At 43.7% G+C, this 22,856-nt stretch overlaps 1 protein-coding gene across 1 annotated transcript in view; it reads left to right on the top strand.

The window, feature by feature from the left end:
- The window catches only part of FLVCR2 (FLVCR heme transporter 2), a 40,206-nt gene extending 22,965 nt beyond the window's left edge, over positions 1–17,241 (top strand). The window contains exons 4-10 of the mRNA XM_056850735.1: positions 2,817–2,884; positions 5,457–5,560; positions 10,471–10,581; positions 11,002–11,107; positions 12,583–12,694; positions 13,449–13,504; positions 17,161–17,241. Of these exons, the coding sequence (XP_056706713.1) occupies positions 2,817–2,884; positions 5,457–5,560; positions 10,471–10,581; positions 11,002–11,107; positions 12,583–12,694; positions 13,449–13,504; positions 17,161–17,241 (638 nt within the window). The remainder of the gene's footprint in view (positions 1–2,816; positions 2,885–5,456; positions 5,561–10,470; positions 10,582–11,001; positions 11,108–12,582; positions 12,695–13,448; positions 13,505–17,160) is intronic.
- The last annotated feature ends 5,615 nt before the right edge of the window (positions 17,242–22,856 follow it).

Below are 22,856 nucleotides of genomic sequence, written 5' to 3'. Positions count from 1 at the left end.
CATAAGTTGGCTGCAAGTTGACGGGACTTAGACAACACACACGAAGTCTTCAGCTAATTATAGTCATGTAGGATTGGGGTGGGGGTGAGATTCAGTTTTACAGTAAATACATGTACAAGGGAAGAGAGCAGGAAGTATCTGACCATTCTAGTTTCTTGTCCAAGGTTTGGCCTCAAGGCTGTTCTTTGATGCCTCTCCTTTCCTGTGAGAACGAAGGCCTGCCAAAAGAATACGTTATAAAGGGCAAGGTACACTGTTCCTGTCTACGATCTGCACAGGTCTGTTGGAATGTGTTCTGTCAGCTTCCTGCCCATCTTATCACTCCCTTGGTCACTGACTTGCTAATTGTTTTAGGAGGATGTAATCGTCTTTCCTGTTAGAGAAAACAAAAATGTTAGGAGCTTGCTGTCATGTCTCTGGGTTTGGCACACTTGCTCTTTCTTAGGGGGCTACTTGCCTTGTTCTTAAAATTTCTCCTACATTGTGACCCCTCTTCTGTAATTCCTTGCTTTCCATTCGGTAACTTGTCATACCATGTTAAATAAGCTGTGAAATGATTTCTCTGCCTGAGCACTTTTGAGGAAGAGTGACCCCATGTCAGTTTTGGATTCTTCACCATGTGATCAAATTATTCAGTATTGCTCTGCTGTTCAGCTGGAACAGTAAGAATAGTAACGGACTGTCACTGCTGGTTTGTATCCTCAGTAACAGACAGCTTCGAGTCTAAAAGTGAAACAGAAGACCTATCCTTAACAAACAATAGAGATGATGACAGGAGCCAAGGGTGTCAGCAGAAATAATTTGAGAGGGAAGATCTATTAATTGTAACTGCAGGACATAAGACTGTTTGCAGTTTTCATACCATTTCTTTCTCCTAATCCTGGGAAATTGAAATTTGGCAAGAGGCAGCACTACAGTAATCATTAAAGCTGCAGTCATCCTGCCTTGGGGCCAAACGAACTTAGCCTCAGATACACCCTTGACTGGATTTTCTGAAATGTCAGAGCAACCCAACAGGGCTGAATCAGGTTGTACAGGTGGCATAGGAAGAGGGGGGGGTTTAACCTCCCTTTCTACTGTTTTTCCAGTCAAAGTCTCCCGAAGTAATGGAATCTTTTCCCCCAAGCTGGGTGGGCTCAGCAAGTTTTTTGGCTGAGAAGAGAGGAAGAGTTCCTTTTGGCCACCCAAAATTCTGGGGGTCATCATGGAATTTGCATGGACAAAAGCCATGGGAGACAGGGGCTGTAGCAAAGAAGGGGGTTGGGTAAGTCTGGGAAATCTCTTTGATACGTCACCAGCGTAAGATGAAGGGGAAAGGGTTAAAGCCCCTCCCTTGGTGTGCCCTTGCTTGATTCAGGCCTCTCCACAGCTCTTTTGTAGTTTTAAGGAAGGGGGGGATTCTGATGCCAGATCTCTCCTGTCATGTCCGATCTGATCCTTAAAAGAGTGGGTGATGATTTGACCGTAGCCAAGCCCCATCCTTCTAGTCAGAGAAATAATTGAAATGATGCTTGGCTTCATATACATATAGCTGAATTCTTAAAGGTTGACTGTGATGCACATAACCTATGATTAAATTTAGTGTGTTAAAATAAAATGTCAGTGTTCTGAAATCTCTCTGTTGCCTTCTCCCCCTGCCCTGCCCCGGGTTATTTCTCTCTCTTTTCTTCTACCTTTTCCTCAGTTTTCATGGAGAGAAAACTCTCTTGCTAGTGAGGAGCCCAAATAACCTCTTTTCACAAGAATTTTGACCCCTTTGGAAAAAAAACTTCCCACTTTCCATGATCTTTCACTGGGGCACCTGAGCAGCACTGAAATATTTCTGCCTCCACTGGCTCTTTAAAAAGATGGTCTGCAATGTAGTCCATCCCTCCTCTCCTGGAGAGTGTTTCTCCAGGAGAAGGGTCACAGAACCTCTGCCAGTCATACTGGTGAAGGAGACAATGATGCACAGTGCAACCCCCACCTGGAGACTGGCAACCCTGGGGCTCCTGCGATCTCGGTGCCTAACTAATATTCTCTGTTGGCTCTAGGTGGGGAAAATAGGTTGCAACTGAGGTGTGGGTTAAGAACAACTCAGCAGCTGTGAGTGCTTTTTGACCCTGACACGACAACTTGGGTGAGGCGTCTCTTAGTCACCTGGTGTGATCGGCATCTCAACTCCGGCTTATCAGTGTAGTATATAAAAAGTGGGATATTTGTGCTGCAATAAAAGTGTTATCTGCTGGATTAGCTTGCATAGCTTTGGCGGGTGGAACATTAGGGAGCATCCAGTTAATTCATGCCATCTTCTGCAGGAAATTGTGTGAAGACGTTGGACAATTGGTGCCATCCTCTGCCTCCAAGTTGTTTTACTCCCCCCCCCCCCGCTTCATGGAAGTTTGTACCTTTTTGAACTTTTTGATATGTTACAAAGATTTCAGACAATTAGTCTTGGGCAAAAAATAATAATAGTGTCTTTTGTGTGTGTTCATTATCTTAGCTCATTTAGTGTTTATTAAAGTTTGTCCCTTAAATAAACCAAGTATACAGCTGCAGGGAGTGGAATGGTATGTGTGTGTGTATGTAGAAAAACATCTGAAGTCTTATAGCAAGATGGCGAGGGACAAAACTAAAATAAGACAAGAATGCTGGCCTAAGGGTACCACCCACCCCTGAGAAGGTTTCAAATGCCAGTTCTGCTCTGAACTCATTGACAAGCAACAGGCTTTTAGATAAATCTTTGACTTTTGTGCTGTGGGTGGGGCTCGCTATTCAGGTGGGCCCTGTAATTCAGAGCATACTATCCTTTTTTTGTCTTGTTCTCTCTCTTTCAGGCTTGAACACAGGCTGCTTCTATGCTCTTTCCACTCTGTTAAACCGCATGGTGATGACACACTACCCAGTAAGTGACTCTGTTTAAAAGTCTGACACTGACTTGCTGTTCTGTGGCATTGATATGAAGCCTTTAAAATAATAATAATAGTAATTTATTTGATTTTTAGATGCTCTATCCTGACAAGTTGGGCTCAGAGCAGCTTACAGCAACATTATACAATTAAAATCTATACAATACATTATTTAAACTAAAACATCATTTAAAACGACAGTGCCCTTAATTCACAGTGGCAGCATTAATCAGCACATACAAGCGTAGTTATTTCCAGCAATAGAAGAAAAAGAAGGGGGAAGAAGAGAAAGGAAATAGAAACCATTACTCTCCTCAACCATATGCCCAGTGGAACAACTCTGTCTTACAGGCCCTGTGGAATTGATTTAAGTCCTGCAGGGCCCAGATCTCACTTGGAAGAGTGTTCTACCAAGGTTGGGGCCAGAGCTGAAAAGGCCCGGGCCCTGGTTGAGGACAGCCGGATGTCTTTTGGGCCAGGGATCACCAGCAGATTTTCTCCAGCAAAGCGCTCTTTGGGGAATGTAACAAGAAATATTGGCCTTTTCTGTGATATGCTGCTTTGGCAGCTTCCTAGTAGGAAAAGGGGTGTCTAAGAACATTTGCATAGTTGAGGCTTAAAATTGCCTTTGAGCCTCTCCCACTGTATGTGTCCTGATTTTTCTCAAAAGTAATTGGTTTCCCCAAAAAAATGATGGCAGGGTGGGGGGGAAATCTGACAAACACAAGTAAGAAAATGTTACCATTCATAAAGTGAAAAAGGATGAAAGTGTCCGATCATGATGGAAACTTCTGGAAAATGATTTAGTATTTTCTTCTGGGGGCCAAGTTGCACTTCCCATCTCCACCCCATGGCTTCAAAGCCCAGCCTACTAATACTCTGTTTGCAAAGTGGGGCTCAGACAGTATGATTTGCAGAAAAACTGCAGGAAGGTGCTTCGCCCTTTCTCTGGCCACAGGTTTCCCTCTGCAACTCCCTTCCCCCAAGCCGCTTGACTCCCCAGCAGGCATTCCAGATAGGGTTGCCAGGTCCCTCTTCGCTACCGGTGGGAGGTTTTGGGGGCGGAGCCTGAGAAGGACAGGGTTTGGGGAGGGGAGGGACTTCAATGCCATAGAGTCCAATTGCCAAAGTGGCCATTTTCTCCAGGTGAATTGATCTCTATCGGCTGGAGATCAGTTGTACTAGCAGGAGATCTCCAGCTAGTACCTGGAGGCTGGCAACCCTAATTCCAGACCCTGCTTCTCCTACCCCCTGCTTCTCTTTTGAACATAAGAAGAGTCCTGCAAGACTCCAGTGTTCCATCTAGTCCGGCATCTTGGTTTACACAGCAGCCAACCAGTTACTCTTGAGGGCCAACAAACAGGGCACAGAGGCCGAGACCTTCCTCTGATGTTGCCTCCTGCCTGTATTCAGAGGTTTACTGCCTTTGGATGTGGAGGGTCTCCTTTAGTCATCATAATAACCACTGATGGGTCTATCCTGCACAAATCTGTCTAACTCCCTTTTAAAGTTATCCAGGTTGCCATCAGTGAAACCACTGGTGGCAGTGAATCCCACAATTTAATTACTTGTTGAGTAAACAAGCGTTTACCTCATGCATAATTCTGTAAACCTCTATCACGTCCCCCTTAGTAGTCTTTCTTCTGAACTTAGCAGTCCCAGGCTCTTCAGCCTTTCCTCACAGGAGAAATGCTCCAGCCCTATCCTTTTTGCAATATCCTTTTTGAGACGCAGTAAACAGAACTGCACGCAGTACTTGAAATGAGGCCTCAGCATAAACATGTACACAAGACATGGGCATTACAATATTGTTAATTTTATTTTCATTTCCTAATAATCTTAAATTTGACTTTTTCACTGCTACTGCATACTGAATTGACATTTTCATCAACCTATCCTCTACAACCCCAAGATCACTTTCCCTCTCAGCCACCTCAGACCTCACTAACATATATTTAAAGTCAGGTTTTTTTGTTCTATGGTGCTGCATCACTTTACACTTTGAGCTTTGTTTGCCATTTTGTTGCCCACTCACCCAGTTTAGACACATCCTCCGGTAGCACTTCCCAGTTTACCTTCTTTTTCGCCATCCTGAATAATTTGGTATCTCCTGCAAAGTTGTCCACTTCACTGAAGTGTTCTGTTGAGTTGCAACTGACTCATGGCAGTCCAGTGAAGTTCCACCTCATGGGGCTTTCAAGGCAAGAGATAAGCAGAGATGGTGTACCATTGCCTTCCTCTGCATTGCAGCCCCAGGCTTCCTTGGTAGTCTCCTAACCAAATAACGTCCCTGCTCAGCTTCTGAGTTCTTACAAGATCAGACTAGTCAGGGCAATTACAGTTGCTCCGGCCACTACACTGCTCACCCCCAACTCCAGATCATTTATGAACTAATTAAATAGCACTGGTTCCAATGCTGATCCCTCTGGGACCCCACTGCTCACTCCCCTCCATTATGAGAACTGTCAGTTATTGGAAATTGTACCTGCCCAGCCTATTCTTACAACGAAGAGGCAGTTTTCTTGCAGATAAAGATTAGCCATTCTTCCTTTCTTTGTGTTACTTCAGGGAGAAGATTTGAATGCTGGCAGAATCGGTCTTACACTTGTAGTAGCTGGCATGGTTGGAGCTTTGATTTCGGGCATCTGGTTGGACAGAACAAAAACATACAAGTAAGTCCTTTGTACCGTCTCCCTCCCTCTCTGGTTTGGAGAAAGCGCAGGCCCCATGAGCACAGCAATGTGGAAAACAAATTCAGGTATCTACCAAGTCTAGTTATCCAACCATTAAGGACTGAAAATGGTTTGTGGGGGAGGCACCTCCCATGCCCCACTTTCCCAGTCAGAATTGGGCCTGGCTGTGCTCTTTGCTTATGAGTTGCCATGGGGACTTGCAGCTGCAGTATGGCTATAAGTCCCTGTGGTGAACTAGTGAAAGAAGTAACATTTAGTTTGCCTTCTAGCAGGGAAGACTGGCAGGCAGAAGTAGGAATGTTTAACTCTTTCTATGTCTGCTGAACATATGTCTGCTGAACACATACTGGGTCAGATCCTTGATCTGTCACAGTCAGTATTATCTAGTCTGACTGGCATCAACTCACTATTTTGAGTGCCTGGAATATACTGGATGGGGTACAGTCCTTCTGACTGGAATATGTCCAGTGACTTTGAGACTTGCTACCACCTATTAACCTGTACATCTGTTCTGAGTTGTTAGCCTCATGCTTGCTGTGCCTCAGTCTGCTGCTGTCTTTTCTCTGCTGGCCTCTGCAAACCCCCGAGAAGATTTTGAAATCTGACCAATTACAGTGACATTTTGAGGCCATATGAAATGGGTATTAGAGCATATTCTAAGGTCAATATTGAGTACTTCAACCCATCGGCTTTTGATTCTATCATTAAAATTACCTTATTTTAATAACAAGCTTAAAAAAAACCTCCATTGTTTTTGTTGGAAAATTCACTCATTTTAAAAAATTGCTTCAGGCCCCTGTGGGATTAGGGCCCCTGAAGCTTAAGCTTCATTAGTTTCATAGTAGATCCACCACGTCATGTGAGGAGATGAAGATACCTCTGTTGCCAGTTTGGCAAGGGAGGGAACAGCTGCAGTGCGTTGAAGGATGCATAAGGAACTTGGATGTATCAAAAGGGGAAGTGAAATTGCAGAGGGCCTTACTTTTGGCCTGCATGGCATGCCTGGGGCTTATAAGCAACCCCATGATATGCAGGGTGGGGGAAAGCAGACGCTTCCTGTTGACATGACAGAGGAGAAGGCCAAGGAAGAATCCGCTACTTGCTGCAAGAGTTCAGCGCAAGCCTGTCAAGAGGATAGAGGAAATGTATGAGCACACACTATTGCTTCTGAGGTCACATGGACACATGAAGCTGCCTTATACTGAGTCAGATAATTTGTCTATTGATGTCAGTATTGTTTACTCTAACTGGCAGTGGCTCTCCAGGGTGACAGGGATAGGGCTTTTGCATCACCTACCACCTGACCCTTTTTAAATCTGGAGTTGCCAGGGATTGAACTTTGGGACCTTCTGTGTGCCAAGCAGATGTTCCACCACTGAGCTACCGCCCTTCCCCAATGAGGAAGTCATATTTACAGATATTTTCCCAGCACATTTGGTTTGGGCCCTAGACAGGGGGAATCAGTCGCACTTTCAGCCTACCCCACCTCACAAGGATGACTTGAGGGGGGGAATTGGAGCAAGCCACACTGGCCTTTTGCTTCTTGGAGGAAAAGTGGGATGTGAATTGCAATACAATACTCAGTGAGTTTTTGATGCGATTCTTCCCGTGGTGGATCTCAAACTGCTGACCTGAGGAATCTCAGCAGGTACTTTGCTAAGCAGAAGGGAAAATGGAAGCCCCACTAGGGAAGTCTTTTCACAGCTCTAGGCAAGGGTAGGCGTTACTCCTCAGTTCCTATAGGAGTTTGCAGGTCATGCATTCTAAAATGCTGAGCCAACACCGTTCCCTGACTTATCCAACTGGCAACATAGTCATCCCATTGAAGATATTTGAGGGCACCCAATAAAGCTAATGGGGAATAGACTCAGGAAACGCTAACGGAGATATTCTTTACTCAGTGTGTAATTGAAGTATGAGAATTCACTGTCAGTGGTTGTGGTGAATGCCATGAGCATAGATGACAACTAGCCATGGTGAGTAAAAGGAACCTGCGTATTCAGAGGCAGTCAACCTCTGAATCCTGGTGCTGGGAGGCAGTATCAGGGGAAAGCCTTGGCCCCTAGGTCCCGTTTGTTGACCCTCCAGAATAACTGGTCACTGGGTAAAACAAGGTGCTGGACTAAATGGACCACTGGTCTGATCCAGCAACACCCTTAGGCTTGCTCAGTAGTCTGAGAAACTGGGAGATGGAACAGTAGAATCCTATCTGAAGAAGTGAGCTGTGACTCATGAAAGCTCATATCCTGCCAGAAACTTTGTTACTCTTTAAGGTGCTACTGGACTCTTGCTCTTTTCTAGTATCACCAAGGAACTATGCAATCCTAAATAGAGTTACATCCTTCTAAGGATGGATTACACTATTCTTGGAGATTAAAGGATTCTTTTATGGAGAGCGCAGCCTGACAACTTTTGTGTCAAGTAGAATTCTTTCAGGCTTTAGATGTTAAGATTAAATAATAATTTTTTTTAAGGTGATGATGATGCTTGCATCTTTAGGCTGAGTGAGTTTGGAGTTTTGGAGGGGGGAAGGCAGAAAGATTTACTCACCATAAGAACAGCCTTTTGGTCAGACCAAAGCTTCATTTAGTCCTATGTCCTGTTTTCTACAGTGGCTTACCAGGTGCCTCGGCAGACCTCTGGGAAGCCTACAAGCAGAGCATGAACAAAATAGCTCTGACGCTTCCCCTCAGCCACTGCTGCCTCCGAAATCAAGGACTATGTTAACTGAATACACACACACATATAAGCACACACAACTCTTTGACCCCCCCCCCCCATTAGAGAGAGATCTCCAAAGAGAGTAGAGAAAAATATCACCAAGGAACTATGCAACAATTAGTCTGTAAAGTATGATATCCCCAGGTAGGCTTTGCTGGCATGTGAGAGATTGTGCTAGAATTGCCCAAAGGAAGATTAGCCTTTCTGGTGGCTGCATGGAACTAAGCTCTTCTCTTTCTCCCCCTCCCACCCCAAGACAGCATCTAGAGAATAGGGCACGTGTGTCTTCAGATCTGCAGTGATTCCTTGTGGTGCTGTCTCTGGCTGACTTTCAGGGAGAGCTCCCTTTTTCCATGGCTCGTTAATATGTAAAACCTTTAATCCTTCTCTCAAGAGGAGTGGGGAGGGCACAGAGGCATGTCATGACTGCTTGTGCAGCTGGAAATGACAGCCAGTCCGGTGCAGTGACTAGAGTGCTGAACTATTATTTATGCACTTTCTCCCCAATAGGGACCCAAAGCGGGTTATAATATCATTCTCCTCATCTCTATTTTATCCTTACAATGACCTTGTGAGGTAGTTTAGGTGAGAGACTGGCCCATGATCCACCCAGTGAGGTTCCGTAGCGTAGCAAGAGCAGCTTGTATGTCTTCCTTTTGTTTGCAGGCAGGGCTCCGTTGAAAGTTCAGAATTTTTTATCTGTTGTAGTGTCTAGGCCCATTCTTGGTCCCCCCATAAAGGATCTCATAATAATAGTAATAATAAATATTAGACAAGTACTTACTGGGTGCCTACAAAGTCCCCCGCTTAACATCTTCCAAATACCTACGTGATTATAAATTAATCAGTCTGTTACAAACTGTTGTTCAATTATATCTATCAAGGTAACTTTTCCTCTTAAAAATCATAAAAAGATTTCCAGCATTCAGAAAATAAACCTGATTAGCTCATCCATCTCTTGGTTTCTTTCCTTTGTGTAAATGGTTGGCTTATAGTATGTAAGATCTTGAAATCATGAAAACTCTGTTGGTGCAGGCTTAAGAAAGCAGAGTTCCTGTGTCCATTTCTGGTGAAAGTGTGGGAGGAGCTGTGGCTCAGTGGTAGAGCATCTGCTTGGCATGCAGAAGGTCCCAGGTTCAATCCCCGGCATCTCCAGTTAAAGCGACTAGGCAAGTAGGTGATGTGATAGACCTCTACCAGAGACCCTGGAGAGCCGCTGCCATTCTGACAATACTGACTTTGATGGACCAAGGGTCTGATTTAGTAAAAGGCAGCTTCATAATTTCCTCATCTGCATTGACATATGTGCACTCATTTGTGTGCCATCAAGTCACAACAGACTTACAGTGACCCTAGAAAGGGGCTTTCAAGACAAATGAGAAGCGGAGGTGGTTTTCCATTGTCTTTTTCTGCACAGCCTCCCTTGGTGGTCTTCCATCCATTTACCAAACCTGCTTAGCTTCCAAGATCGAATGAGATCAGGCTATACCACACCACCTTCCCTCCTGCTGCACTAACGCATCCCAATTTACACACTCTGCCCTTTTCTGTGTCCTGTTCCATCTAACGCTTTACCCAAATCTCCAAATGCGTTCCAATCCTAAAACCTGCAGTTATATCATGTCTACAGCCATTCCTAGGTGTGAGCAAATTCTCTCAGTTCTGTCCCATAATTATTACGTATTTCTGTTAAGACTTGGGTTTTGCTTTGGTGGTCTCCCAGCAATAAAGGGAAATTTAAAGTAGATAATGGAAGAGAAAAGACTTCTTCTTTTAAATATATTGAAAATAAACAAATAAAGAGGTTTACTAGTAGGACATTTTTATTTATTTTTGTTGCCTTCCCACAGAAGCACAACAGCTTTTGTGTGTGACATTAAAGAGAAATTCTTTAAAAATTAACCACATGTATGTCAAAAGCATATTTTTTTCAGCACAACAAAGAGCTTGTTTTGAAGGGATTTCTTCTTTATTTGTTTTGTGCTGCAGAAAAAAACACACTCTCACAATAGCAGGTTAGTCATATATTCCGAGCAGCTTTCCCCCCTGCTCTGACCATGTTTCTTAGTTGGATGTTCACATCAGTTTGAGAAGAACTGGGTTTGATTGTTGTGGCAAAGGTTTAAAGTCCAAGGCCTTTAATCCTGATGATACTTTGTCTGTTACAGGCAGACAACGCTGTTGGTTTACGTCATGTCACTTGTGGGCATGCTGGTTTATACTTTTACTCTGGACCTAGGCTACATCTGGGTGGTCTTTGTAACTGCAGGTTCACTGGGGTAAGTTCAAGTTTCTTTTCTTGTCTGTATTTCGTTCTCCTTTCTTAGAGAGTTACCCTCTGCAGGCATTTTGCTGTGCCCTCTGACACTGAGATGGAAACCTCTCCTCTCTCCACTGAAGTGAAAAGAAAGGAGACATCGTGAGCAATGGATCCTTGGGCATAGGGAGGACTGTGGAACATCCATGGCAGTCATGTCCCAGCTTAATCTGAACATCTTGCATTCAAGACTGAATGACTGAAATGCCCATATGAAGCAGGTGGGGCTTTGTTTTGGAGGCTCAGGCAAAACGGGGTGTGGAACAGCACCACTAAAAGAACACACACACAGATCCCTGATCATTCTGGAAATACTGCTAGTGAAATGCGGCCTGAATGTAGTAGCTACTGATCCTTTCATTTTCCAATTTTTGCCTTGTAGGTTTTTCATGACGGGTTACTTACCATTGGGCTTTGAATTCGCTGCAGAGTTAACATACCCAGAGTCAGAAGGAACATCATCAGGGCTTCTTAATGTATCTGCACAAGTGAGTGCTTATTCAATAAATATAAGAGGAAAATGTTCCCACCCTGTAGACCAGGTCTTGCTGTGACACAGGAATATAACTCCATCCTTTGATCAATCCAGCACTCTCTCACAATGCATTTCCCCATCAAATACTGGAATATAGTTTTAAGCCTGACTGCCTTTTAACTCAGGGGTGTTGAACTCAATTGTTACGAGGGCCAGATATGACATAAATGTCACTTGATCGGGCCAGCTCAGATCGAGAGTGGGGGTGTGGCTGCCTCTGCTGGCTTGTGGGCCAGATAAGCGCTCTCGAGTGGCCGGATCCGGCCCACAGGCCTTATATTTGACACCCCTGCTTTAACTGTTTTCCAAGAAAAATCTTCAGGATGCTAGAGCACCTTGTTTTTCTAATGGTAGCATCCAAAAGCCCCAATGTGACTGAGAGACCTATCAGCAAGTTGCGGTCTTTTTCCTCCTAGCAATGAGAAGGTATTTTATTCTCTGTAATAACAAGAGTAATGAACCACATTATGTTGCCCTGACCTGGATGGCCCAGGCTAACCCAGTCTCATCAGATCCTGGAAGCTAGACAGGGTCACCCTGGTTCGTACTTGGATGGGAGACCACCAAGGAATACCAGAGTCACTACATGGAGGCAGGCAATAGCAAACCACCTCTGAACATCTCTTTCCTTGAAAACCCTATGAGGTCACATCGTAAGTCAGCTGCAACTTGACGGCACGTTTCACCACCACCACCACATTACGTTATTTCATTTTATTGTTTTCATTTACAATCCACCTTTCTCCTGGGACCCGAGGGAGATTACAAACATGATAAAGAATTTTCAGTCAGTCAGTGAGAGGATTATAAGATATAACCTTTGAATCTCACAACAAAGATTCTCAGTAAGGCAAAATAATGCCGTTTGGCTGAGAATGTAAAACGGGAGGGAAAAGCCGAACAACACATGCAAACACACCAGATTAGGACAATGAGATAATCATTGCAGGAAAGTCTTTATCCCTAATAAGTCACCTCCTGAACTGAACTGTTATGCTGCAGGTTGAATGCTACTAAATATCAGCTCTATAGCACTTTTATATCTACAAAGTGCTTTATAATTTTGACCTCTTTTATAATCAGCTGTCAGACAAAGGGAAACTCCCAGCTGCCAATGTAAGAACAGGATTTCTTAGACAAAAGAAGTGTGTTACAATGTGTTCCTATGCAGAGTTATTCCAGTCGAAGTCCACTGAAGTCATGCTTGATGCTCCCTTGACAAGATGATATTTACTTTGACCATTCCAGTCAATAGCCATTCATATATTTCATTCGACCTTGATCTAATAGTGCAAAGCTAGACAATGTGGCCTTTGCAGTGAGTGGTGACATATAATATAGCTGGAAAACAAAGGAGCTTAGGTGGCCATGTGCATGTTTCTGTTCTTCTCTGCTCAGTTTCTTCCAATTATTTTTACTGTGTTCTAGATCTTTGGACTACTTTTCACCATCAGCCAGGGACAGATCATTCATCACTTTGGGACACGAGCAGGAAATCTCTTCCTCTGTGCATTCCTGGTCCTTGGAACTGTTATAACTGGTAATGATACCCTCTAAAAGTTCTCGACTCTTTCTCAGAGCTTCTTGATACAGTATTTATATTGGTGCTTCAGCTCAGGGATATGCAATTGAAGCCCTGGGGCCATATTCAACATCTTATAACTTTCCACCTGTTCCCCAACATAGGTCCTGATTCTAAGGACTCCCCACTTGCATACACTCACTATTGAGCATTTCCATCATTTTCTCCCAAGCTGAAAGACAGGAAAGGGGCTTTTTAGTTTCCTCTCCTATCACGTGAACTGTGAGAGAGCCTTTGGCAGAAGCCTCTCTTCAGCAAGGACATCACTTGCGCATTTCTGCACATAAGACCTGGGAAATAGCATTTGAGTGGCTGAAGCTCCTAATAGAAGAACTCTTTCCAAGCATATCTTGTTCTTCATACTGGATAAAGGGTTAAAGAGCCCTTTGCCACTGACTTGGCTCATAGGAAAGGCAGAGCCAGCATTGATGTCCCATCATTCCTTTTTTTCAGTTGAATGTTACTTGCCAACTATGGCTACAGGGCAACTTGTCTGGAGGGATAACAAACCTCCAATATTTTAAGAAGGGTTTGCTGAAAGAAATCCAGTATTTTAAGAAGAATCTGTTTTCTCCTCACCCCCATCAGCTGTCCTTGCCAAGCTTCATACAGTGGTTTTCTATATTCTCGAGTCATATGTCACTCTGTCACAGCTACTTAGGACCTACATGGTGACTTTCTTACTCTGATTTTTCTTCCGATTATGCCCTAGTGTTCATCAAAGCTGATCTCCGGAGACAAAATGCCAATCTGGATAGGGATCAGACTGTGAGTAAACAAAGCATTTCTGCCAATAGCTTAAGGCCATTCTCTCCACCTATGATTCTTCTTTATTATGAATAATTGTGCCAGTTTGAGGGGGTTTTGCTGTTGGGTCAGCTGTGCCAGGTATGGTGGGCTAACAGGTTTGGGCACTGTTAGATGTTCTCCTCCAGGAGTCAACAGAGCATGACACACAGGTCGCTTTCTTGACGTCAAAGAGGATCTGTGAGGAGTGAGGCACATTCAGGCAGCCATTTTCTGTGATGGCACACATAGACATCCCAAAGCACTGATCCAATAGTCTCTGAGAAGATTAGAGACTTGCAATTTGGTAACTCAAAGAAAGGAGACGCTAGGACAGAACCTTGTATGGGGCAACAAAAACGTTTTAGTAGCTTACACTCTGACTTTCCTGCTTCCTAGACATTCATCCATTTTGTTGAAAAATTGGTGCCCAGTGTAAACAATTGGAGGCATTTCATACCACAGCGTATCCTCACCTCCCACTCCATTCACAGAAGGAACTCCCTTCCATGGAAGAGGAAGAAGTTGATTTTTCTGAACTTCGTTTCTTGCTGCATCCTCCTGCACTTTGGTCCCCATGCTGATCCTGGGGGTCTACTGGCCATGGGGGCACAATTTGGGGGGGGGGCACAGAAGACTGCAGTAGTTGGGGCAGGTTGGGAAGTTGCTGTTTATGTAGTGCAACTCTACTTGCACTGTGTAGGGTACAAGTCCACATTTCCATGTCGTGCAGAAGATGTATAAACTCCTACAGGGAAGGAGGAAGACCAATGATTTTTTTTGTGGATTCTGCTAGTGTCTCTAGTCTACTCTTATGCTAAGAAAACAATGAGAAAGGGAGGAATTGGTAGCTTCATTTTCAAGTAGTTTTTCGGCACTGGCTGTTGGGTCTTTTTCTAGGACCCTCGCAGTGAACTCTGCTCAGTGATCCAGACTAAGTCAAAAAGCAAGGTAGCTAATGACAGGTTTCAGTTCAAGTTGCTGCTGGCTAGACTCTTTTGGAAGACTGCGCCATTTGCTGCCAGCTAATTTTGCTGTGCTCCATTCTGGGGAGGCCAGCAACTACCAGAAACCAGATCCCTTTCCACTTGCGGCCTGAAAAGAGGCTTTCCAAATAAAATATTTTGACAACATTTTGGCATGCTTGTAATAATTGGTATAAAACATGCAAGGGAAACAAAGGCCACAAAGCAGTCCTGAAGCACGTAGAAAGTTGATATCTTCCAGTTTTAACCCTTGTTTCAGATTTTCAATAACCTCCCTGGAGTGAGAATAGTCAGAATTGAGTAGGTTTAAAATATATATGTGATGAGGATTATTTATTCTGATTGTATTTTTCAGACACACACTTGCCCTTCTTGTTGTTTACTGTGGTCTGGATTGTGTAGATTGGTCTCAGGTGGCTGATGAGTGGGTGATCCTGGATTAGGGCAGGGGATCTGGCTAAAGGTCTTTTGGCCCCTTCTAGTTTTAGAATTCTGTTCACATAAGCTCCATCTAAGGGCCAAACCAGAAGTCCACTGTGAATTTCATTTGCGGTGCTCTCATCATTTTTAAAAAAAAATTAATTCTCAGGTGTGCACATGCCCAATTTGGATTGGGGCTGCACTTTGCGGGGAGTGAGGAATCCCCTTCAAGCGGTGTCATTTCTCTGAAATGGCCCTGCAGAGCCAGTATTTGCCCCATTAAGGCAACTTAGTTATACTCTTATCAGTACACATACATTTTTTTCAGTGGGGAGAATAGTGGCCTTTTCAGGTCAGGTAAAAGAGCAGGGAGGAAGGCTTCTGAACACTGAACTCTCAGTGGATGTCTGGTTTGGCCCTCAGGCACAGGTCTTGAGGAACAAATCAAGTAAAAAAGTGGATGAAGTAAAAAAAGTTTTTAAAAAAGTAAAAAAGTGCTCTTAGTAAGTAACAAAAGACATAGTGGAATTTCTACTATGCTTAAGTTTAAATTCATTCGCCTTCCAATATTTTCCTGTGCTCATTTTGGAGGTCCCTTCCAGATCTATGTTTCTATGATTTCTATATTTTCTATGATTTTGGTATCATATATTCCACAAATGCTTGAGGTCAATGTTTTGTTTGATTTCAATATTCAATTTGATTTTGACATTTGATATTTGACCATGGGCATGCAGGTTGTGTTCACTGTTTGATAGCCAGCATGCAATTGTCTCTACTAAATCCTCACTCTTGAACAAGTTTCACTCATTCATTAAATCAATTAGGAAGCCTCCCCACAAGCAGCCAACCAAAACAAAATAGACAAAATTTTAAATGTTGAAGGCAAATTTAAAAATTTGGATGCAAATTTTAAATTTAAAACCTAGATGTTGAAAACGGAGATGTCAAATTGCAGGGTTTTTTAAACATTTTTTAATACCTCTAACCTCTCTTCCTTCTTTGCCCTTGACTTAATTTTCTTTATAATTGCCCATGAAGGAGGCCACTCTTATGAAACATGCTAAGCATGAAGAACAGAATGGTGAGAACTATTTTGGTGCTTAAAATCTGAGATCAGTTTCAGACCAGAGAATGTCATCTGTTTGGCCAAAAGCTTCTTCCATATTGCATGACAGTTATGTAATTCTCTTATGTAAAGAACAAAGTTGAAACACTGCCTAAGTTACCTGCCTCTTGGCTAAAACTGCCAACCCCCCCCCCCCCCCCCGCAAAATTCTTATGCCGTTAATAGCTGCATGAAAAACAGAAGTTTCTTAGTGGAATTTTGGGAATTATAGTAATGGGAACGCTTCACCTGCTGATTTGTTTTGCCTCTTAAGCCTTTGCTATAAGCATAGGAAATCTCCCCCCGCCCCCCAAAAAAGCATCCCTAGTGTTTTGGAAAGAGGCCTTTAACTGTAATTGAAAGAGTCGCAAAGAAGGCTGAACTGAAATGTCCTTTTCATGCACCTTTTCTTATGCAGAGAATGTCTCTGTCTTTTCAGATTTGTAGAGAAAGCCTCAGAACTGGCAGAAGTGTCCATGAGTGGCACTGGGAGGGCAAAGCATGCAGGAGAAGTTGGTGCAGAGCAGTGGGGTGGGGAGGCACCTGCATTGGCAGCAGCAGCTCCTATGGCACCCATTCTGGCATCTCCTGCCTACTTACAGTGAGGGCAATACAATATAGTGAGTTTCATGCTCACTCTGAACTACATGTAGCATTGTGATGTCACAAAATTCATTAGATGATGACTGATTGGCTAAGATCAAATAATAAAAAACAAAGATGAAGTAGCAGCCGAGAGAGGCAACAACAACTACAGATATCTACAAACAAATGTGAAAAGGGTTTTTTTTGGGGGGGGGGGAGCATTATGCACCTCCGAAATTGTTTTCATGCAAATGTTTGATGCAGTCCTAGTTACAGTGAAACATTTTTATAGAAGAGAGGCAAGCTGAGAGGTCAGATTTAGCATTATGGGTTACAATGTGTTGTAGAAGTTGGTTTCATCAGATTTCCTGCCACCTCAGGAAAGTTACACAACTGAAAATTCTGCAGCGTAAGACAATGCAGGAAGAAGCCTACTTGACTTCAGTTCTGCTCACTACCTTCCTCCATCTGTGAATGACTTTTTCTTTACCTTGTGTTCTCTCCCTTTTCTGGAATTGTGACATGTGGCTGTTTTACAGAGACTCCAGGGCAATAACAATCACATAATGAATTATGGCGCATGTGCCTTACCCCCATCATTTCCCATGCCTCCTCAGTAATTCTCATGCAAAGGTAGGATGATAACACTAACCAACTAATCTGACATCATCTTTAGGGCTTCACTGGCACCAAACCCGTAGCTTCGGGGCTGCAGGGTTGATGTGAGGAGCAAATAGTGAGGGTGGACTGATGGAAAAAATTGATCTTGTAAGATGTTTGTGAAGAAAAGAGAGGACCAATGACTTGTGCACATGCATGTTGAATCTTTCCTCCAAGAGAGATTTACTTTCCTGGGAGACTAATGTAATATCTTCCACTTTACTGCGAAGGGGAATTACCCCTTCCTTCTGGCATACTGGTGGTCATCTCTAGGAAATTATCTACAGCAGGAGTCCTCAGCCTTTTTGAGCCTGTGGACATCTTTGGAATTCTGACACAGGGCAGTGGGCACAATCACAAATTGGCTGCCACAGGAGGTGGAGCCAATCACAAAATGGTTGCTGCCGGAAAACCACAAAAGGTCGAGTGAGGTTATGCATATCTCTAATAGTAAAATAAAATTCTGCAAGCATTTCAGGTAGAAGCTCTGTTTAACAGGATGCCTTTTAATCTGCACAGCCAATCATAAACCCTGCTGGGCAAACACCCATCTAGCCCCTCCCGTCGTTTAAAAAGCACTTGGAGGGCACCAGGAAAGTTGTTGGTGGGCGCCGTGGCACTCACAGGCACCATGATGGGGAACCCTGATCTACAGCCATGGATTAAAGGGTTTGCATGCAACAACCTAGAGATAAACTTCATTGTTGATTCTTGGGGCACCTCTATACTTGGGGTGTGTCCCAATGTAGAGAGAGAGGGATTGGGGTTGTTTTCGGAAATTGTGTTTGGATTAGATAGTCTTTTGCTTTTGTGGAATGTATCTGGGAACAAGTAGTGGCAAAGAGTCTCCTGTCCTTGCTCTTAAAAAATTAAATCCTCTGCTGTCTTTTATCCTAGCATTCCCAGCAGGAAATGCAAGAGGGATAAGCTGGATACTGGATATAGACAAGATCTGTAGGGAATAGGGCGAGTGCCTGGTGGAGAAATGTTGCACTTTTACTGGATTTGCTCCTGATCAAATGGATCAAAGAGATTATTGTCCTTCAGCTACTGGGTTGGTGCTTCTTTAGGATATGGTTCCTGCAGCTGATAAAATATTCTGCTTATAAACAGCAATTCCACCCTTCTTTGTAGAGGTCCCTGTAGCTGTTGCTTTCTTGTTGGAGATGCTTTTGTTGACTGCCGGTCTGTCTTCCACAAGATTTATTTTCTTTTTGCCTTTTGTTCAAAGATGTGTCTGCATGTACGTTGCTCAATGGTCTGAAAAGAATTCTGTCCAGTGGGCAAAGGCTAAGAAATATAGTTTTGAATTGCCAATTTGACCTAAATCCTTCCTGGAGCAATTAAAATAAGAATTGATAGAAATTGCTTGAGGTGGGTTTGACTAATGAGCAATAAGCGCTGACAGATCTTGAAAGGTTATCTTTTTACTCTGCTTTTGTTGCAGAGGACTCACAACAGACATTTTGAAATGTGTTGGCATTGATACTTTTGGCATTGCTGCTTGCAAAATGCAACGTGAACACAACTGCTGCCTTAAAATACTGTTTCTAACCCATCGCTTGCAGGATGTAGTGATAAAAATGACTCCCTGGACCCCCTAAGTTATGTTTCAAAGACCACACATTAGTTTCATTCATGACTTTAGTAATATTGATTCCATATTTGGGTAGTAGCATCCCACTGTTCAAAGTCGGGACTTCCTATTATGCCACTCTGGGATAAGAGTGTTGATTGTCCAAAGCACTCCTCAGCCTCGCTGTCCTCCATCCTGGTGGGGCCATTTCAGAAAAAGGGCCTGAGTTCTGAGTGCAACACAGTGGAGAAATTCTTAATGAGATTAATCCCACGTTAAAGTTGTAAACCTAGTTTAGGTCTCTGGACAAACTTGTGGCTTGTATTTTTGAGCCAATAATGCCCAATTCACTGTTGGAGTCTGGAGCCATGACTTCATAGTCCCAGAGCAAAGGGAACTGAATTAGGCATCTTACAGAGACCAAATGTACCAAATGTACAGCTGACGTATGGCGACCCCATAGGGTTTTCAAGGCAAGAGACTTACAGAGGTGGTTTGCCATTGCCTTCCTCTGCATAGTGACCCTGGAATTGCTTGGTGGTCTCCCATCCAAATACTTACGAGGGCTGACCCTGCTTAGTTTCCGAGATCTGATGAGATCAAGCTAGCCTGGACCATCCAGGTCAGGGTCTCTTCCAATTAGAGTTATGCAAATTCTCAATTCTGGACAGCTGGATGTAAAAAGAAAAAGATTTATGATGTACAGTGGACAGTTGGCACAGAATGAGGTGGCTGGTTGAACACATGAAACTGCCTTATACTGAATCAGACCCTTGGTCCATTAAAGTCAGTATTGTCTACTCAGACTGGCAGCGGCTCTCCAGGGTCTCAGGCAGGGGTCTTTCTCATCAGCTACCTGCCTAGTCCCTTTAACTGGAGACACCAGGGATTGAACCTGGGACCTTCTGCATGCGAAGTGGATTCTCTACCACTGAGCCACAGTGAGCTTGCTGCATGTTTGTGTTTTGTTTGTTTGCACTGCTTGACCTTTCATTTCTGGTAATACATCTTGACAGAGCTTTTAGTTTTAACCACCCTTTTTGCCCTAGTAGGTAAAATGTAAGGTAAGTGCCGATGTAGGGAAAAGTATGAATCCAGACTTCACTGTCTTCCTTGTTTTTGGAACCAGATAAAAAGAGCTGCAATATTGAGAGCCATTGTGGTATTGTGGATAGAGTGGCTGACTAGGAACCTGGGTGACCTGGGTCTAAATCCCCACTTGTACCATGGAAGCTCTCTGGGTGACCTTGGGCCCATTACAAACTGTCAGCCTGGTTTATCTCACAGGGTTGTTGATGTGAGAGAATGGAGGAGGAAAGAACGATGCTCTAAGCTGCTTTGCATCCCAACTGGGGAGAAAAGTACGATGTAAATGAATAAATGCAAATACATGCAATATTCAGCTGTCTTAAAAACAATTTCCCCCATCTATATTCTGACCAGCCTGTTATTTCAGCTGTATTTTAAATACTTCCAAGCTTTTCTGTTCCTAAACACCTCATGGGCAAGAACCTTTCCTTCTGCTTTGCTTGATATTTTGTCTATAGCTGCTATTTCTAGTGAGAAGATCTTAAACGTCTGATGTCTCTTTAAGCAAAAGATGCTATGCAAAATACATTTTTAATTGCACTGAGTTCTGTCTTGTCCCTGAGCAATATCTAGGAATGCTAATGTACATTCTACTGCTAGTTACTGTCTGGGTCACTGGTCGTGTGCTGCAAGCCACTGAATGTCTTTAGAAATGCCGTATTACTTGCTTGTTTCTTCTTCACCGAACACTGTGTTCTTTGTCATAAATGATGCATCTTAATGGCAGAGCTATGACAAGGGAGTGAAGCATCATTATTTTCATACCAAGGAAGACCACATCAGGGGCCGGGCAGGAGGCGATGAAAAAGAAGACACTGTAGCCTTTTGAAGCTTAAACTGAGTTTCACCACTTAGGCAAAGGTTCCTAGCTGGTGGCTGTTTGTCCACAGGCATTTTTTGGCCCTTAATCTGTCATGGTTGTGAAATTCTACAAACGTGATGAAGAAATGCTTGGATCCCCAAATCCCGAATTGTGAGGAGACAGATGGAGATTATTCTTCCCTCTGCTCAGCTAAGCATGGTCCCCTTCAGTCTCTAAAACAGATACCGCACCTTACTGTGCATTTCTTATTGCTATAAATTGCTTATCTTCTTTAAGAAAATACATATGCTATTTGACCATGCCCAAACGATTCTTGTTTTGGGAGAGAAGAAAGACCTTATGCACATAAGCAAAATTTGTAAAAGTTCACCAATCTGTGACTGCATTCAAACATCACGAACAGAGGTTTGTTTGGGGCTGGCCTGGACCTGGCATGCACCTCCCCCACCCCTTATTCACAAAACATGATCAAACACTTCCTGGCTTTGGATGACTAAACTCCAAATTGCTGTGAATCTTGGAGCCTGGACCTATTCTAGGAGCTGTGACTTAGTGACGAGGCAGGCTTTGCTGCCATAAGGTCTCAGGTTCAGTCCCTGTCATCTCCAGTTTAAGGAAGGCAGGTTGCAAGTGTTGGAAAAGACCTTTCTTTGTCCAAGACCCTGAATAGTCACAGCCAATCAGTCTTGTCAGCACTACGTTAGGGGTCTGACTTTGGTATAAGACAGTTTCATGTATTCATATACTTTGTTTCTTCCCCACAAACCTGAGACTCTGATTTAAACCCAGGTTGGTCCAGGCATCTGCATTTGGAAGTCCCAGAAAATGGGAAGGTTCGTTGAAGGCTTCGGAAACTAGGAAGCCTTCTCTCATGCTTCCGCCATGAGATGAGGCGGGAGCAAGCAAGTGAACATGACAACAAGCCTGGTTCATGTCTCTCATGAACAAAACTTTGTTTGTGATGCCACTTGCCTTTCAGACATGTCTAGGAAGGATGGAAAGATTCCAGTCTGTGGATGGGATGTATAAGTGATGCTATGTAGGCTAAATAAAGTATGGCATCTGTTTCTGGCACATCAACAATCCAAGGATGATCACAGCAGCACTTCTTCGGTTCTGTGCTCTGTTTCCAGCATTCTGCGTTCTGTTGGCACCAGGACAACAGTTATCTTAGAACATTCCTTCCCTACAGACTTAGCTGGATCAATAATGTATGCACGGTTCTCAAGGAATCCCTGGAGTTGTAGTTCTTGGGAGACAGGGGTGGGGCTAAGGATCTAACAGAGTTCTTAGCACTGTGGTCAAATTAAAATTCCCAGGATTCTTTGGGAGAACCCATGACCATTAGATGGCTATAAAACATACAACTTATACTGGCTTTGCTTTATAATAACTCTTCTCTTGAGCAGCAGTTTATTTGTTCTACATCAGGGGTGTTGAACCCAATTGTTACTTGGGCCGGATATGACATAAATGCTACTTGGTCGGGTCGGGCCATGCCTCGCCAGCCCAGATCGAGAGAGGTGGGGGTGGGGGATGGCTGCCTCGGCTGGCTTGTGGGCCAGATAAGCTCTCTTAAGGGGGGCAGATCTGGCCTGTGGGTCTTATGTTTGACACCCCTGTTTTAGGTATTCTTTCACAGGATCTCTGCTTTCCCTTTAAGATGTATTTGAACACCAAGCAGGACTTGCTGTTTTTCTCAGGAGCATATGCCACCAAACTTTATGCCCCCTGTTTCAGTCAACCCCATAGTCATTTGTTACCACTAACTGTGCCCCTTTTTTTCCTCTGACTTTCAGAAGACTCTGGGAGAGGTGCCTCAGACCACCATTGTACCACTGTACGAGGAATCAAAATTCTAAAGGGCCAAGGGGCAGAGCTAGGAGATGCGGTTGCCACCACTTTCGATTTTCATGTCTACAGCTGTATTTCCCATCATGTGTATGAAGTGGCCCAGCATTCAGTGCCAGTCTAGAAAGCTGCTTATGTTGCTGATAGAAGGAATATGCAAGACCTGACTCATCTTCGCTTGAGCCAGCCTCATCTTTTTTGCTCTGGCATCAGGCAAATCCTTGCCTATTGGAAAA

Source organism: Euleptes europaea, chromosome 6 (genome assembly GCF_029931775.1).
Source record: "Euleptes europaea isolate rEulEur1 chromosome 6, rEulEur1.hap1, whole genome shotgun sequence".
NCBI classification, from domain to species: Eukaryota; Metazoa; Chordata; class Lepidosauria; order Squamata; family Sphaerodactylidae; genus Euleptes; species Euleptes europaea.
This window is presented reverse-complemented; position numbering and strand designations above follow the sequence as displayed.